General features: G+C 49.1%; 1 protein-coding gene across 1 annotated transcript; it reads right to left on the reverse strand.

Moving 5' to 3' along the window:
* Nucleotides 1–7619: 7619 nt before the first annotated feature.
* Nucleotides 7620–16992, reverse strand: ARL10 (ADP ribosylation factor like GTPase 10). The gene is made up of 4 exons (XM_045500947.1): nt 15604–16992; nt 14728–14929; nt 11755–11930; nt 7620–9865 (listed from the first exon to the last, which is right to left on the reverse strand). Exons 1-4 carry the CDS (start codon nt 16066–16068, stop codon nt 9692–9694), a joined length of 1017 nt encoding a protein of 338 aa, XP_045356903.1. The 5' UTR covers nt 16069–16992; the 3' UTR covers nt 7620–9691.

Raw genomic sequence — 16992 nt, forward strand, 5'->3', positions numbered from 1 at the left:
TCTTAACTTGTCCCCAGGTAGGAGGCTGAGCGGTCCTAGTGCGCCTGAGGAGAGGGCATGGCGCATTAGGCACAAATTATCAGTTTCCCGATGGACATTCTGTGAAACTCTTTGACTGGTGGGATTATGTCTAATCAAGGTCACTTGGATTGGCTTATTCCTGGGTTTCAACCGGCTACTGGGTAACCACTGGTAGCCTTGATCCATAGAGACATAAGCATACCCTTTGCCCCACACAACAACCTCTCCCTTTTCCCAGTGTCCCTTCTCATCTTTCCAATATACTGGCTGATGAACAGGGGTGACCTTTTGCTTGTGCCAGTGTACCTTAGCAGCAGGACATGTATGGGGTACTTGTATGTCCAAGAAATTTAAAGTATATAAGGCACAATGTAATTGTTCCCGTGGCGTAGTCTAAGTTCTTCTTCTCCCCCTTTTTGTTTAATTAACATGTTTTTAAGTACCCGATGAGTGTGTTCTATGATCCCTTGATCTTGAGGGTTACAGGGAATGCCAGTAAGATGAGTAATTTGTTGTGCTGCAAAGCAGTGGGCTACCTTATGAGATATGTATGCAGGGCCATTATCACTTTTAATGTATAGCCTTTTTTCCTGTACATGCTGTGGCCCAGATATATCCGGAGAAGGTATCCACAGTAACATGTACATAAGAGAGCTTACCAAAAGCAGGAATATGGGTAACATCAGATTGCCAAAGTTCATTTGCCTGTAGTCTATGAGGATTCACTCGAGAAGTATATGGAGCCACAGTGAGGGGCTTGCAAGAAGGACAGGCACTAACGATGTCTTTTGACTCAGCATGTGTTATAGTGTGTCTATGGGCAAGTCCTCGAGCATTAATATGGTGAAGCATATGCTCCTGTTGTGTCATCTGTAAAGTGCCTTGTAATAAGTCATCAGCAGTGGAATTTCCTAAGGCTGATGGGCCAGGAAGGTTAGAATGACTGCAAGTATGAGTGATATATAAAGGGTGTTGCCTATGCCGTCTGTATTAATTCTGGTAAATGCAAAAACAGATAATGTAATTCATTTTGTGAAACAATATGTGCAGTTTCAATATTTAGGACTATGAACCATACATATTGTGAATCTGTCACAACATTGAGGGAAGCAGGAACAAGATGCAACAATTCTGTAACGGCTGCTAATTCAACTTTTTGGGTAGGGCTGTTAAGGTTGGGATCACGGCTAATGTTTGGAAAAGATAAGGTATAAGTCAGATTCCCAAAGCAGGTCACAACCAATTTATATCTCCTAGTAACTTCTGGAAATCATTTAAAGTTTTCAAATTATCTCGGTGAATCTGTACTTTTTGGGGAATGATGGTTACCTTGTGAATTTTTACACCAAGATAAAGGAAGGGATCTTGGTTTTGCACCTTTTCTTCTCCTATTATTAGGCCGTATTTGGGCCTAATAATAAAGATAAAGATCTTCTACTTGTGTAGGCGTTTGAATATCATTCATGTAATGGTTAATCGATGCTTGCGGGAACTGAATACGCAATTGTGAAAGCAGCTGATTAACAAAATTCTGACACATAGTAGGGCTATTAAGCATACCTTGTGGAAGCACTTTCCATTGATAGCATTGCATAGGAGCCATATAATTGTATGAAGGTACAGAAAAAGCAAATTTTTCTCTATCATCTGGCTGTAGTAGAATTGTGAAAAAACAATCTTTCAAGTCTATAATTAATGACCAGTTCTGACGAATCATAGTAGGGGATGGGAGCCCAGGTTGCAAAGGTCCCATACTCGTTTACCTTCCTTAAGTCAGTCAACATTCTCCATTTCCCAGATTTTTTCTTTATCACAAACACAGGAGAATTCCATAGACTGGTGGACATATCTATATGACCTGCATCCAATTGTTCTTGCACTAATTGCTCTAAAGCCTCTAATTTCCCTTTCGGAAGGGGCCACTGATCCACCCACAATGGGGCAGTTGTTAACCATTTTAATGGTAAGGCATAATGTTGTTTAGAAACAGTGGCCCTAACACTAAATTTGAATTCTGTGCAGGATATCCCCGTCCCATATAAGGAGGCTGCATTTTGGCAGTAATTGGCTCCATACACCCATTTTCTTGTCGTCCAAGCCCTTCTAATGGATTTTAACTCATTTTTGGACATAATATTGGTTGCAGCAGGAGAAACATAAGGAATGTTAACATATGCTCTTCATTGACTTAATAGGTCTCTTCCCCACAGATTAATGGCTCTATCAGTAATATAAGGCTGGATAGTAGCAGCCTGGCCTTCAGGCCCTTTACACAGAAAAATTTTAATGCTCTGTTGGATATCAGTCAGTAGCTTTTCCTACACCCGTGAAGACTGCAGATACAAGTCAAAGTGGCCAATTCTCAGGCCAGAACTTAGAAGCAATGATGGCGACATCAGCTCCTGAATCTACCAGGCCAGTAAACTATTTTCTGTTCATTTGTAAGGTCAGTTCAGGCCTTGTGTCCTTTAGAAATGTTTGCCGAAGTACCCTGTTTGCCGGTAGATCCAAACCCTCCCTGTCGTTCTATTGGCGTGGAATTCAAAGCAATGTAAGGCGACAGCAATAGTTGAGCAATGTGATCTCCTGCCAAGACACGATAAAGAACAGAAGTACTAACCATTACTAAAATTTCATCCTTAAAATCAGCATCTATAATTCCTAAGTGGACATGAACTCCCTTGGACATAAGACTACTTCATCCAATAAGGCCAACGGACCCTGAAGGAAAAGGGTCATAAATCCTGTTTTAAGCATATAAATATCCATGGAAGTCTTGAGGTCCAGAGAATCTGGAGCAGGAATATCTAATGCAGCGCTCCCTCGTGTGGCATGGAGGAGGTCATGGACAGATTTGCTTGATGAGTCCCACTGCTCACAGGATAACAACGTGGAATCTGATTCCCCATGTTGTTTACATTCGGGCCCTGGGGAGGGCCTGTTATCCCGTTTCCCTGACCGACTGAGGTGGCAGGGGAGCTCCATTCTTAAGGAATTTAGATCTACATCGATGTGCGTAGTAATAGCCTTTATTGCTTGGTTGGGGGGGAGCATTAGTATTTCGTTTTGGTGGCCAAGGTGGATCACAGGAATTGTTACGACTCAGCTGTCGACAATCCCTTTTATTTATTTATTTTTTTATGACAATCCCTTGTATAATGTCCCAATTTGCCACAGCGAAAACACTTGGACTGTTTGTAAGGTCCAGTGCCTTGAATAGCCACTGCCAGTAACCCCATTTTATAGATCTCTTGAGCCAATATCTTGACAGGCCTTTAAATAATCGGTTAAATTAACACCTCCTTGAGCCTTCACTGGGCATAAAGCTTGTTGGCATTCCTTACTAGCATTATCAAAAGCCAGCAGCTGTAAGAGGAGATCGTGTAAACCCACCTGAGAAAGTTTTTGTAATAACAACCTTTAGTCGAGCGACGAAGTCTACATAGGGCTCATTAGAACTCTTTAACTTGAACACAAGAGGGTGTAGCCCGTCCTGGGGTAGCTCTTTTCTCCCAGGCATTAAGGCAGCACAATCATTGTACTGAAGCCGAACCTGTAGGCCAAACCCTTGTCCAGCCCGGTAAGTTGTTCTATGGTAATGGGCACAGGAGGATTCACAGCGGCATCACGCCAGGCCTGTATCTGTGTCTTTATCCCACCAAGTTCTAAATTGCAAAAATTTAGAAGCACTTAGGACAGTGCGACTTAGGACCTCCCAGTCCCACGGAATGAGTCGCTCTGAATTTGCTAAACCAGACACCAATCCCAACATACAAGGGGAATTAACACATACTGCATGCAAGCCTGTTTCAAATCCTTAATTACCTTAAAACTTAAAGGAACATGATCAAATTGTTGTCCTCCCTGAGGATATTGCTGATTAGGAGGAATTTGGCTAATGTTGACAGGATAAATTGCAGGCATACTAGCCATTAATTCAGTGCCCCCCCCCAAGCCTTAGCTTGTTGAAGCATCTGCATCATGGGGGAAACAGGAACTGTGATGCTCTGAGCGGACGTATCAAAAAATGGGTTTTTTGAATAAGTGGAACAGTTAGTTTCCTTAAATGGATTGACTGGCTCAGGACCATGGGGTATTGCGGGATGCAGGGGTGCGGAGGCTGGAGCTGCGACTATCTCTGGGCCATTAACCCATGATTCCGTAGGTTTCCATTCCTCCGGTGGTGGAGGTTGGGGCTCGGGTTCCTCGTTATCTACAAGTTCATGATCACATTCAGCCAGTGAAAGGTTGTGAGGACCAGTGCCCCCTCCTCCCAATTCTGACTGCAAGGGTTGTAAAGCCAGGGAAGTTAAATTACACAAAGACCATATGGAGAAAGGGATGGCTTCCCCTTGTTGATGAGTGAGGGGCAAAGCATGTAAAGCCAAATTCCATTGTTTCTGATTCAAAGCATTTTTTTTTTGCCAGAGGGCATAAACCAATAACAATGTTTCTTTACTAAATAAGACAAATCTTCAAATGTGGAACGTTTCACTTTTACCACTGAGCTCTTTAATAAAGTCTGCAAGAGCTGAGTATATGAGTCCTAACTAGATGAGGTGGCATTCCCCATACTTGCCTGCAGAAATCCCAAAGGATGAGCTTCCTGGCTCCAAATTTCCCTTTGGTTCCCTTGGCACTTCTTCAGCAGTGCTGCACGCTTCCTCCCTCAGGTCCCTGTTTGGGCGCCAGCTGTAGAGAGACGGGGCCTAAAGGTGCAGTGACGAGAGAATTACGAAGCAGGGGGCTAAGACTCCAGGAGCCCGAAGCACCAGTCCCCTGGCTCAAGCCTCTTATTTTTGCAATTTGTCTGATGACAGCAAGCACGTACAACATAGTATTTGGCATCTTGACAGGCCGTGCACCTGCAGTGTATTCCATACTGGGTCATGAGTACGTCTGGTGCCAGATAAAACATTCTTCTCCCTGGCCTGGTGCCGGTATGATGTCCTTCTGGAGAGAACGTGCAGTCCCGGCGGCTTTCAGTTCCTTGCTGCTCCGTCCCTTTCCTTCAGGACATTCTCATGGTGCCTCGGGCTTCTTGTTCTTCAACAGGGGACAGAGGATCTGAAGCGGGCTATGCACTGAAAGCAGCAAGCCTGATGTGAGGCTCGAACTCATGAACTACAAGATCATGACCTGAGCTGAAGTCAGATGCTCAACGAACTGAGCCACCCAGGTGCCCCTGTCTTCAGCTATTATAATTTTAAAACCCTCTTATTCCTAATGTTTCTCCTAGAAATGCCCCTAAAATCTGGTTCTTACTGCTCTTAAAAAGGACTTGGTATTTTTATATAAATCACTTCATGTAAAACCCTGTAAGGTGTGTGGCTTTATCCTTTTACAGGTAAGGAAACAGGCTTGACTGGTCAGTGTGAAGTTTGAAGTCAGTTCTGTCCGACAGCTAAGCCTGGGCTTTCACTTGCTATCCTTCCCTTTGAAGGCAGCCTGGAAACTGAAGAGGTTCCCAGAAACCCCTCCTAGAGGACCCAGCCAGTTTAGACCCCAGCAGTGACTGGCCATTGTTAGCAGTGTTCACACAGCCTTTGGAATCTAGTCTGCAGCAGAGCTCATGAGGACTTTTGTTGTTTGGCTTCATAATGCCCTCCACAGCATTCCATATTCAGACCTTTGATGGCTGTCCCCTTGTTTCTTTACCCAATTCAGGTGCCAATTTTAGGAAGCCTTTCTTACCACTGTGCCCCACCCCCAGGCTGTGTAAGTGTCCTATTGTCCCTACGCCCCAGACTTCTTGTAGCAATAAAGATCAGTCATAAATGCCTTTTAATCTGCTTGACTTCTGCCTCCGGACTGGGCTGGAGTGTGGACACCTTACCTGGGAATCCAGAGCCCAGCCCAAGGCAGGTGCTAGGGGAATGCTCATTCTGATCTCTGGAATGGAGGCAGTTAGACATCCTTTGCTCCTGTTTCCACACCCCGGCTCCAGCCCATCAGCTAGAACTCCCAAGGAGTGTCAACCAGGCTTGGATACCTCCCAAAAGATACTGAGCTGTGGGTTGAAGGGTCAGAGGACTGGGACTTGCTGTTGACCAGTGATTGTGTCACAGGTAGTATTCTGGGACCACCCTCCATAGCTGCCCCTCACTGGAGCTGTAAGCACCCAGCATGTACTCCTCAAAATCAGAATTCAAATGAAACCACACCTGAGTTTTTGGCATTTATTGTGTGGCTCAAACTGCTGCCGGTGCTCTTTAATGAAGATTGTCCTTGGCAACCCTGCAGGTCTGGGTTCATAGGGCTTGGGCTGGGACAGCAAGGCCTCTTTACTTCCAGATCTTTGATGGGAATTCTCCCCATGTACCTCATTGGGCCCACCTCGCAGAGGCAGCAGATGAGGAAAAGGTGGAGGTTCTTTACTAGAAAGGACTTCGGGGATGTGTGAGCCAACAAACAAGACAGGCAGACTAAGACTATTCCCAGGTCTGAGGTGTGGGCAGGTGCTCAAGGATGAATACCACAGGTGAGTTTCAGCAGCTAGTTCAAAGTGCTGGCAATTGCTACTAAACTAGCATAAGAACAAATGTTTTCTAAAGTCAAGTGGAAACATTTTTTGGAGAATCTAGTGTTTCATTCAGGCAGACGGGGAAGAGTCCTCAGATTCTCATCAGCACCTCTCTGTAGGACTGGGAGGGTTGTGATGGACTGATTTCACCATCCCACCCTGTCCTTACCGCTGGATGCCAGTGTATCAGCGCAAGCTTGCAACCCACATCTGGCACCAAGAGGTACCAGAGGAGGCTTCTTGGGATAGGCAGCCAGTCCAAAGTGGTGGTCTCAGTAGTCTCAGGAACCTAATTTTGCTCAGACCATCCACATGACCAAGCTTTCAGCCAAGTTGGCCTCTCCTGAGGGTTGGCAGCAGGTCAGAGAATGGAAAACCAGAAGCCACATTGCATTAAGTAATTCTTAAGAACGGAAGCCCTTAGGACCAGGGTGAATGATGAGGCATAGGTTCAACAGGCAAGCAGAAGCAGAGGCTTCCCTTTGATGTGGAGTGCCCATCTGTTCTCTCAGACCCAGAGCCTTCCTACCTTCCAGCTGCCTTTGTTAGGAGAGCTGCTGACATTTGACCCCTAACCCACGCTCAGGCAGGTTGGGAGCTGTAGTGTTGGGGCAGTGGGGTGGAGTGGGGTGGGGGCAGTGTCACCCAGGCTAGCTCAGAAAACTTTGAGATGAACTCCAGATAATGGCTGGGTCCCAGGAGCAGATGATCTGGGCTTGTGAATCAGAAAGTCACATTCGGGAGCAACTGGGTAAGAGCACCACAGGCCAGGCACGTAGCTGTTCGTAAGAGAGCCCCACTCCTCTACTTCATCTGGTCTAATCCTGGCAGAAACCAGAGCAGATAAGCACTGTTGGCACTCTGCCTGGAGGATAGGCCAACGACCCTACCAGAGCACAGCTGTCAGCCACAAATATGATGAGGCACACTCACAGGCCAAGAGAACATCTATGTTCTGCACAAGTATCAGAGGGGTGGTACTCTGGACCTTCAGCGCCCCCCGGTGGTGTCTCTTCTGGTGAACCACTGGGACCTGTCCGTTCTGGGAGTGGTCTTCAAAAGTTGCTCAAGTAGATATAGTTAGTTAAACTCTTTATTCAAGTTCACTGCCCTCACTGGAGACTTTGAAAATTGTATTACATAATGATACTCATTAGACCAAAGGCAGATCTTAATTAGAAAAGGATCCCCTACAACACTGCTGGTTCCAAAGGTAAATGTCAAGCACTGGAGAACCAGGAGTTCAAAGAACAGAGAAGTAGTTTTATAATCTTTCAATGTCAAAATGAAAATTTGTCGACAAAGTTTCAAAGGCTACTCTTTAAAAGCCAAGTCATTCCTTAAATATTTTAAGTAAAACCAATCAAATCTCTTTCTTCTGCGAACATTAATCAGGATTTCAAATAACAGTGATTCTGTTGATATACCTACAGCCCAAGAGCATGGTAGGCCACTGTTCCAATAATCACACTTCTGGATTTGGGGGGTTCCCTCCCCACCCTCCCTCCCTGTGCCTTTTCTCACATAGGCCACAGCATGGAACTGAAGCACACTGAGTAAATGTCAAATGAAATGAAGGCACATAATCTGTATTCTCAATTAAAAAGCAAACGGAGTTGGATATGATCTCTAAAAAAAAAAGTCCATTTGTGGCTACTGATTACTCAGTGGCCCCTGACAGACAAAAGGCTCCTTCTTTTGCCTGCACTAAAGAGAAGTGTCAATATATAGACAAACTGGCTGGTCACCGGAAACAGGAGAATCCTAGAGTGTGCACTGGAGAAAACCCAGAAATTCTGTCCAACTTTGCTTAAGTGAGGAATCAGCAGGTCCAGAAAGGCTGAGTGAGGTACCCAAAGTCCCCCTATTGGCTGATCTGCTAATTCCCATTTCTTTTTGCCTGGATTTACACGATTCAAATTTCCTCTCCTAGAGTCACCATCTACACAGAAGGAGGTGTGTCCTTTTGACTTATCAGGCCAGGTGGTGGAGTTTAAGTTCATGTGGATTAATGTGAAGTATGATACTGCATACAGCTGTAAATGATAGGGGGAAGCTAGAGCTTTGTCTCCACTGACATGTGGAGGTTATCACATTGCCTCACAACTCCAGCTATTTTCCTCAAAGACACAAGTTTTCCATGACAGTCATCTGGGGTTCTGATAACAGCACCTAGAAACAGAACCTAAAACTTTGGCCTGTTCCTTTTATAAATAAATAAATAATTAAAACACAGTTCTGAGGCCAACACCCAGCTCCAGCTGACAGTTGTCTCCCCAGGGACATGGGTTCCTCCCCCAGACTTCTGTAAACATGGGCATTGGCACAGTTAGTGCAAGAGCAGCAGCTTGTGTGTCCAGATTAGGGGGAAAAAAGCCTTTAGTTTTTTTGATTGGGGGTGAATACCACTTGATCCTGTAGTCTGGCAGGCAGGCCTTGGCTTGCAGAAGCAGGAGGTTTCAGAAAGCTTGCTAGGATCTCCAGGTTCGTTCTAGCACTTCTTACCTTCATGGCTGGAAAATGTATTTCCAAGTCAGAAAAAAAAAAAAAAAAAAAAAAACGATGGAAATCACCTCTCTTTAAAAATGATGGCCCCAGGGCCAGAGAGGCAGAGATAGCACAAGGCCGTGACCCAGCTGGGCAGAACTGGGGCTGCAGGACATCGTAGGCCTTGGAGCCACGGCTCACTGTGTACTGCCCAGAACCTGCCTGCATGAGAGGGGCGTGAAGTCTCCAGGAGGGAATGGTTCAGACTGGGAGTACTTCTGACACTATACTGGTTCTCAGTCACCTCAACCTGCAGTGGTGAGAACTGAGCCCACTGAGCACCTTGCTTTACACATCAGAGAAGGAGGGTGCAGGCCTTCACCGGTGAAAATTGGATCCACTTCCAGCCTGGAGTGAGCCAGACACTATGCTCTTCCACTGTCTGCCTCACCTGCCTCCCCACTTCAGCCTCACGGTCACCTCACCAGGAAGGCCTCTGTGTGGTTCTTGGCCTTGCTCAGGCCCTGTCCTGGAGTGTGGGAGGAGAGAAGGGAAGAGTTGCCACACAGCTCCCGCCTCAGGCACAGGCCAGCAATAGAGAAGCAGGAGTGGCAGAACGGGGGTCTCCAGGGTTGGGTGCGTGAGCAGGTGGGGGCCAGCCTAGGAGAGAAGCTCCAAGAGCAGTCTCCAGATATGCACGGTGCCGGGGTCTTCAAAGCCAGGTCCTGCAGGGGCGATGCTGGCTGCCAAGAGGAACACCTCCCGCTGGCTATCGACAGCCTGCAGGCCCAGCTCCTGCTGCAGCTCCACCATGCTCATGGCCTCACTCAGGTCCTGGGAGGAGATGGAGAAGCTAGTTGGAACAGAGCTGACAGTTTCCCAGCACCCATGCTGTCATCCATGGAAAGAACTGTTTGGCTACCCGGGGAACACTGGGGCCTAAGTTCCCAGAAGTGGCCTCTGGGCCCGTCTTTCCTTGGTACCAACCTCTTTTCATACCATCACCAGCCACTGTGGTAAGAGATGGCATTTCCTTTAAGCCAGGCATTGTAAGAGGCGCTTAGACTTATTTGATTCTCACAGTCTGCACTGAACTGCTGAGGAAATGGACTCAGGGAGGTGAAGGTATTTAGCTAAGGACACAGTGACAAAGCCAGGTTTCAAACCCAGGTTGGGCTGATAACCAAGGCTATACCCCTTACAAGAATCCTAGCTCAGTTTCCTAAACTCAGTAGTGGGGAGATCTTATACTAGGGTCATTTCCAGACAAGGGCCTTATCTGCCCCAGACTCCTAGACACTGGCTGAGGAAAAAAGAAGCCACTGCAGAGCATGGCAGGTGAGGGTACATTTTAATTTCAGCCCTGGCCCCAAATTAAAATAATTCTTGGAGAATTCATGGGACCTTAGGTGTTGTCTCCTGTAGGTTCTATATTGCCATAAATTATGAGTAGAATGATGATACAATTCATCATCCAAACCAGGGTACTTCTGAGACTCAAAGTGGGCACTATTAATAATTATACCAGGGGCGCCTGGGTGGCGCAGTCGGTTAAGCGTCTGACTTCAGCCAGGTCACGATCTCGCGGTCCGGGAGTTCGAGCCCCGCGTCAGGCTCTGGGCTGATGGCTCAGAGCCTGGAGCCTGTTTCTGATTCTGTGTCTCCCTCTCTCTCTGCCCCTCCCCCGTTCATGCTCTGTCTCTCTCTGTCCCAAAAATAAATAAATGTTGAAAAAAAAATTAAAAAAAAAAAAAATTATACCAGAACAACAGGCATACATGGGACCATCCCAGGAAAACAGGACATATGGGCATATTTATAAATGATTGTCAAGTATTTCCTGACAGGCAAGGAAAACTGGGATCAAAGACGTACAGCTTCACTTCAAGACAGGTTGGGAACATGTGCCACAGTTCTCAGGGACATGGGCCAGGCCACAGGAAAAATGACAGAACTCTGTACCGTGGTGAAGCTTAACTTGGTATGTACTGAGAAGGGCAGCTTAGGTCTGGCCAAAGGCCCAGGAGAGGTATAGTGTGATTAAGAAGGATCTTTGAGTCCTGCCTTTGCCACATACCAGCTGTAACTCTGGGCATTGAGGGAAAATAACAAGGCCAATCATAGGGTTTTGCAGGATTTAAGTCAGGTCATGATTGTCAGGTGGTTAGCCTGGCACACTGTAGGCACACTTATAATATTGTCATTTCAATCGGCTCAACTTACTACTTCCCAGCTTTACCTCTCAGATCTAGAGCTGGAAGTCACAAGGATATGGCAATGCAGAAAAGGCATAAGTTTTGGATTTAGACATCCCAGTTGCACTATTTTCAAGGTGTACATCCTTGGGGAGATTAAAAAACCTCAAGCTTCAGATTCCCAATTTGTAAAATGGGAATAGTATCCCATACCTAGTAGGGTCAATTAGAAGCATAATATGAAATGCTCTTCAAAACCATACCTGACTGACATGTAGTGGATGCTTAATCATTATTTTTCTCATTTCTCCAGGATGGTGGGTGGCAGGGAGACAAAGAGGAAGGCAGATAGAGGACAAGGGTCAGGGATGAGGAAAAAGCACAGGATGAAAAGCAGGGGACAGAATCTCAGCCAAGTGCTCCGGGTCATGGACTTGGGCCTGAATCTCTCTCCTGTGCTCCCTGCCCCTGCCCAGGGATCAGTGGATCAAGCCCAACTGGCCTAAGCCGGCCTCCCATGGCTCTCACCTGCTTGTTGGCCACCACGACGACAGGCAGGTCAGGGTCCTTGTCCAGCAGCTTGTGCAGTTCCTGCCGGGCCCAAGGCAGCCGCAGCCGGTCAGCCGAGTCCACCAGGAACACCAGCACGTCTACTTCATTCACAAACTCCTTCCAGTAGAAGCGTAGGTTCTGACTGCCACCGACTAAGGAGAGGCCAGGGGCCAGCTCAGAGCCTCCTCAGGCCCCAGCTCTGTACATACAGCCTCAAGACCACCCCTCTTCTGGCTTCCCAAGGCTCCATCAGCCAGGGGCAAGGAAAAGACAACCTGTTCTGGAGCCAATCAGACCTGGTTAGCTCGGGCTCTGACAGCTAGGGCTCCCTGGGCAAGTCACTGCCTTCAAGCAGCAGCATTCTCCTCCTCACTGAACTTACCTACTAATAGGTTGTGGCAAAAGCCAAGGTACCACACGCAATGCACCTTTCACAGGACTGGCATACAAGGTGCTCATTAAATAGTACTCTCTAGTTCTTTTTCCTGGGCTGCTTCCTGCCAATTCCTAGCTTCCTCCCTGGCCAGTAATGGTGTGGTCAGAAGCCAGGACTCCCTGCCCAGCCTGTGCACAGCCATTCTCCCTTCAGTGCCTCTTGTTCAGTCTGGTCACCCCATTTTCTTTCCTTGCAAACACCACACTCAGTCCTACCTCCACATGGCTGCCCACACAGTACCCTGGGTTGCTTTCTTGTTCCTCTCTGTCCCTCTGCACAGTCCCCATTAGTCACATCACATCCTAGTGTTGCTGAATATATTTCTGATACTTGTGGACTCTATGCTCTTTGAGAGTTAGAGCTGTTTACATCTGGATCCCCTCCAAAGCCCTCAGCACAATGCCTGGCACATAGCAGGCACTCAACAAGTATTTACTGAGTGCTTACTAGGTGCCAAGCACTGATCTGGGTGCTGGGGATACAGAGGTGAGCAAGGCAGACAGGGGATACAGAGGTGAGCAAGGCTCCTGCTCTCAAGGAGCTCCCTCTGTAACCAAGACAGACACAGCAGTAACACATAAGCACATTTCAGAAAGGAAGGAAATCAAACAGAAAAAGTGAAAATGGCTGAGGGTGGCTTTGGATTGGGTCATCTGGGAAGGTCTCCCCGAGGAAGCAGCATATGAGCTGAGTCTGGATTAATGAAAAGGAGCTAAGGGAAGAGGCAGAGAAAAGCATTACAAGCAGAAGGAAGAGCAAGAACACTGTGTTTGAGAAACAGAAGGCAGCCAGGATGGCTGAGGGAGGGAGGAAGAAGCCACAACCATCAAGGTTGGCCAGGGCTTGAACACACAGGGGCTGTAAGGCTACAGTGAGGCTCGTGGGGATCCCCTTAAGGGTTTTAAGCAAGCGTGACATGGGTGTCTGAAAGATACTGCTGGCTGACATTGGGGACAGAAGTGGAAGCAGAAAGACCAGCACAGGGGCTATTATAGTACTGGGATGATGGTGGCTTGGATCAAACAGGCAGTGGTGGAAGTGGGGGAAAGTGGACAGATGCAGAATCTATTGGAAAATAAAGCTGAAAGAACTAGCTAATAAAAGAGGTATACGAAGTGGGGGAGACGGAAAGAGTCATCAAAGATCCACGAAGGGCCCATCCTTGGCTGGGCTCCAGGCCAGGCATTGGAGACCACAGCCATGTGAGTGTTGTGGGAAGGGAAAACTCTAGGACTTGAATGGGAGATCTGAATTTGAATCCAGGAGTGACCCTATCAAACCTGGATTGTGACCAGTCAGACTCTTGGGTAACATGAAAACACCAAACCCCTTCTTCCAGGGATGGGGAAAATCTTGTTTAAAGAACCAAATCCCAGGTGGATATCAATGTTTGCCACAATCAGGGAGGAAAGATATAGCCAGGACAGGCCAGCAAGCAAGTGCCTGAGACCAGAAGAACTGGGCCCATTCAGGCCAACAGGTAGGCCCTCAGAGTCTGATCTCACTACATAACGCTTAACTAAACCTACCCAATCTTTATGGCCTGAGCCCTGTGGCTGGCAAGAAGTCCATTTGTCCCTGCCCTCCAAGTCTGTAGCTAGACACACGTGGCTAAGTACTGCTGTCCTCTCAATACCCCCTCAGCCAACCCTCTCCTGGGATCCCAAGAAGCCTAACACTGAGGATAGGCGCTGCCCAGACCCCCTCTGATCACTCACTCAACAAGCTCTCCCAGGTATCTGCTGGAGGCTGGGCCCTAGGGGCCAGACTGGATCAGACCCATCTGTGTCCCAGATGCTTAGTTACGGACACAGCCTGGTATGTGGCAAAAGCCACCTCAGAGGAAGAGCCCTTAACCTAGCCTGGGAGTCAGAAATGGCTTCACAGGATATCATATTTGACCTAAATCTTGAAGGTGTAGCAGTTTATCAAGGGAAGAAGGGCTTTCCAGACTGAGGGAACAGTGCAAAGGGCAGAAGAAAATAGGAAGCATCCTTCAGAAACAAGCAATGTAGCATGGTACTTAACATCGAGAGCTTAGAGTCAGAGTCTGCATTAGCAGACTGGCAAGCTGGGTGAGCCAGGATAAATTATTTAACTTGTTGGGCCTCCCTTTCCTCATGCATGTAACAAGGATAATCACTGTTTCCAGTTTGTTGGAATTGTTGGGAGGATTTTATTACATAATAATGCCTGTCAAGTGCTTGGCATACAGGAAACTTTAGTTTTTGATATCTCAGTGTTAGGCATGTGAGCTTCAGTAGGGGTGAGGGACAGGCAGTGACCAAGCTGGAGTTGCCTGATCATGAACGGCCCATCGCTTCAGAAGACAGAGCTTGGACTATATTTGTGCCCCAGAGAGGCAGGGGAAGAATGTCATACAGGGACGTGTCCTGCTTAGATATGCATGCTGGAGCCACCCCCAGGCAAAGATCCCCCGCTTGGGTCCAGCTGAGGTGATGGGGAGATGGTGTGTGTGTGTGGGGGGGCGGCGGGGGGGGGGGTCTGCTCACTCTCTAGCAGGTCCACCTCGAAGTCCTTGGTGGGCAGCCGCACAGAATTGAAGCCCCAGGTGGGGATGTGGCCTTCCAGCGGTGGCTTCCCAGACAGCACGCGCAGGAACGTGCTCTTCCCTGAGCCATCCAGCCCCAGCACCAGCACCTCACGCTGCTCCAACTCCTCCAGCGCCGGCTCTTCGTCCTCCTCGTCTTCAGGCTGTGGAGCACAGGTCAGGTTGAGGCCGGCACCCTCCCTCCGGACCCTCCCTAAAAGAAGACCGAAGACACCAAAGCGTCCATCCCGCTCCCCACCCGTCAACGGGCAGGCAGGCATGGTCTGGTGCAGTGAGACCAGCGCTGCCTTTGGAGTCCTGAATCCCAAACCCTATTCTCCTGGCTTTCCCTGAGTGACCTCGGTGAAATTCCTTCTCGCGAAGTCTCAGCCTCCTCAGACTGGCAATCCCCGCGACCCAGGATCGTAGGTACCACGGACAGGGAAAAACTCGCAATTCGGCCAGGGGCCGGGAAGGGGGCGGAGGCCTCTCCCAGCATGCCCCAGGCCGCGGGCTGTGCGTACTGCGCAGGCGCCCGGCGAGCGCGGACTGGACAGGGCGCGGGCCCGACATCACTCCGGGGCCGCGCCCACGGAGCTCTGGCGCCCACGAGGAAGCCCGGGTCCCGCGGCAGCACAGGGCGGTGCTAAACACTCCCTGAAATGCCCACCCATCTCTCGGTTCCGGGACTCACGACTGCCTGGCTGCCCGCCGCGCGCCCTTTCGCGAGGGGCTAGCGGGCTGTGGCGCCAAGTCCCGGACCCAGGCGCTTCCGGCCTCGCGGGGCTTGTCACACCCCTCAGCTGCACGTGCGGAGATACCCCGGCCCGGCACTCACGTCCCACTCGTCCCACTCAGGGAGGCGAGGAGGCTCCGCGCCCCACCAGGCCTCGTTCCGGTCCCAGCGCCGCTCCCGTCCGCTCCCGAAGTAGGCCTTCCAGAGGATGAAGAGTACTGAGCCCAGCACGGCCGCGGCGCCGCCCAGCGCCAGCACCAAGGGGCTCAGCGGCCGCGGAGCCATCGGGCCCGGCGAAGGGCGCGGGTGCGGGCTGCACAGGCCGAACCAGCCGGCCCGCGGAAGATGGCCCCGCTGCGACTGCCGCGGCCGCGCCCACCCACCCAACCCCAGCCCCGCACTACAAGGCCCACAATGCACCGCTGCTGTCAGCGACAGGCGGCCCGCGCCGGGGCAGCGGGAGTGGGCTAGCCGACCAGAGCGCGGGGACCTCCCGCCCCCGCTGCAAGGTGCGGTGTGGAGCGAGAGGCTGTACCTGGGCGTAATGGGAGACGGTGATATTGGCATTTCCCGAGCACTTACTGTATGCCTAGTGGTCAGTTGACCGCTGTTCTCGGTTACTCTGTAAAGCAGGGCTTCCTAGAAGGAAAAACCGAGGCCCCAGGTCGCATTGTAGTGCATTGGTAGAGACTGCACTCAAACCCAAAAGGTGTTTTCTGGGCATCCCTCAAGACCTCGGGGAACAAATTAAGACAAGTCACAAGGCTACGGGGTATCAGGTTATGGAGTGTCAGAGGCGGGACTGCAGCCTGGATCCCAGACGCTTGGTACTCTACCTTCCGTTGGCTGCTTCTCAGACCCCAGGGGTTCTGCTCTCTTGGGGTCTTGGGCATGCTAGTGAAGCAGGCAGGATCAGAAGGCAGTGTTTAGATCTCCTAATCACCTAGTCTTTTGTGACTTCCAGTGACTGCCAAGGTTTCCAGGTGTAGTAGGAGAAACATCCTGAGGTACTTCAAAGAAGAACTCCATGAGGGGCTGCACGGTGAATAGGTGTCTTTATTGTAAGCATCCCAAGCCATCTAGTTGACCCGGGACTCTTGTAGTCATTCACAGGTATGCTCAGATCTCTCTTGTGTGGGAAACTGTCCTCCCTCACTGGCTACCTCCTCTCCTTTCTATTACAGCCCTACTTCTGGATAATATGCGTTTCCTATTCCACGCCCCGCCCACTCAGAGAAACTTCTCTCACCTGGGTCTCTAACAAATCCCTCTTTATTAAATCTGTTGGTAACATCTTAGCTCTTATTTTGCTCGACCTCCTTGCACCATTTAACACTGTTAAATAGAGTCTTAGCAGAGATGCCATTCAAAACCTGGCCAGGGTGCCAGCTCACTGCTTGAGAGATCACCTCCTTGGTAAAACAGGAGTGCAAAGTTCCCAAAGAGAAAAGTTATTATCAGTGAATTTAACCAGAACTTTGCAGTCAGAAA

Source organism: Leopardus geoffroyi, chromosome A1 (assembly GCF_018350155.1).
Source record: "Leopardus geoffroyi isolate Oge1 chromosome A1, O.geoffroyi_Oge1_pat1.0, whole genome shotgun sequence".
In the NCBI taxonomy this organism is placed as follows: Eukaryota; Metazoa; Chordata; class Mammalia; order Carnivora; family Felidae; genus Leopardus; species Leopardus geoffroyi.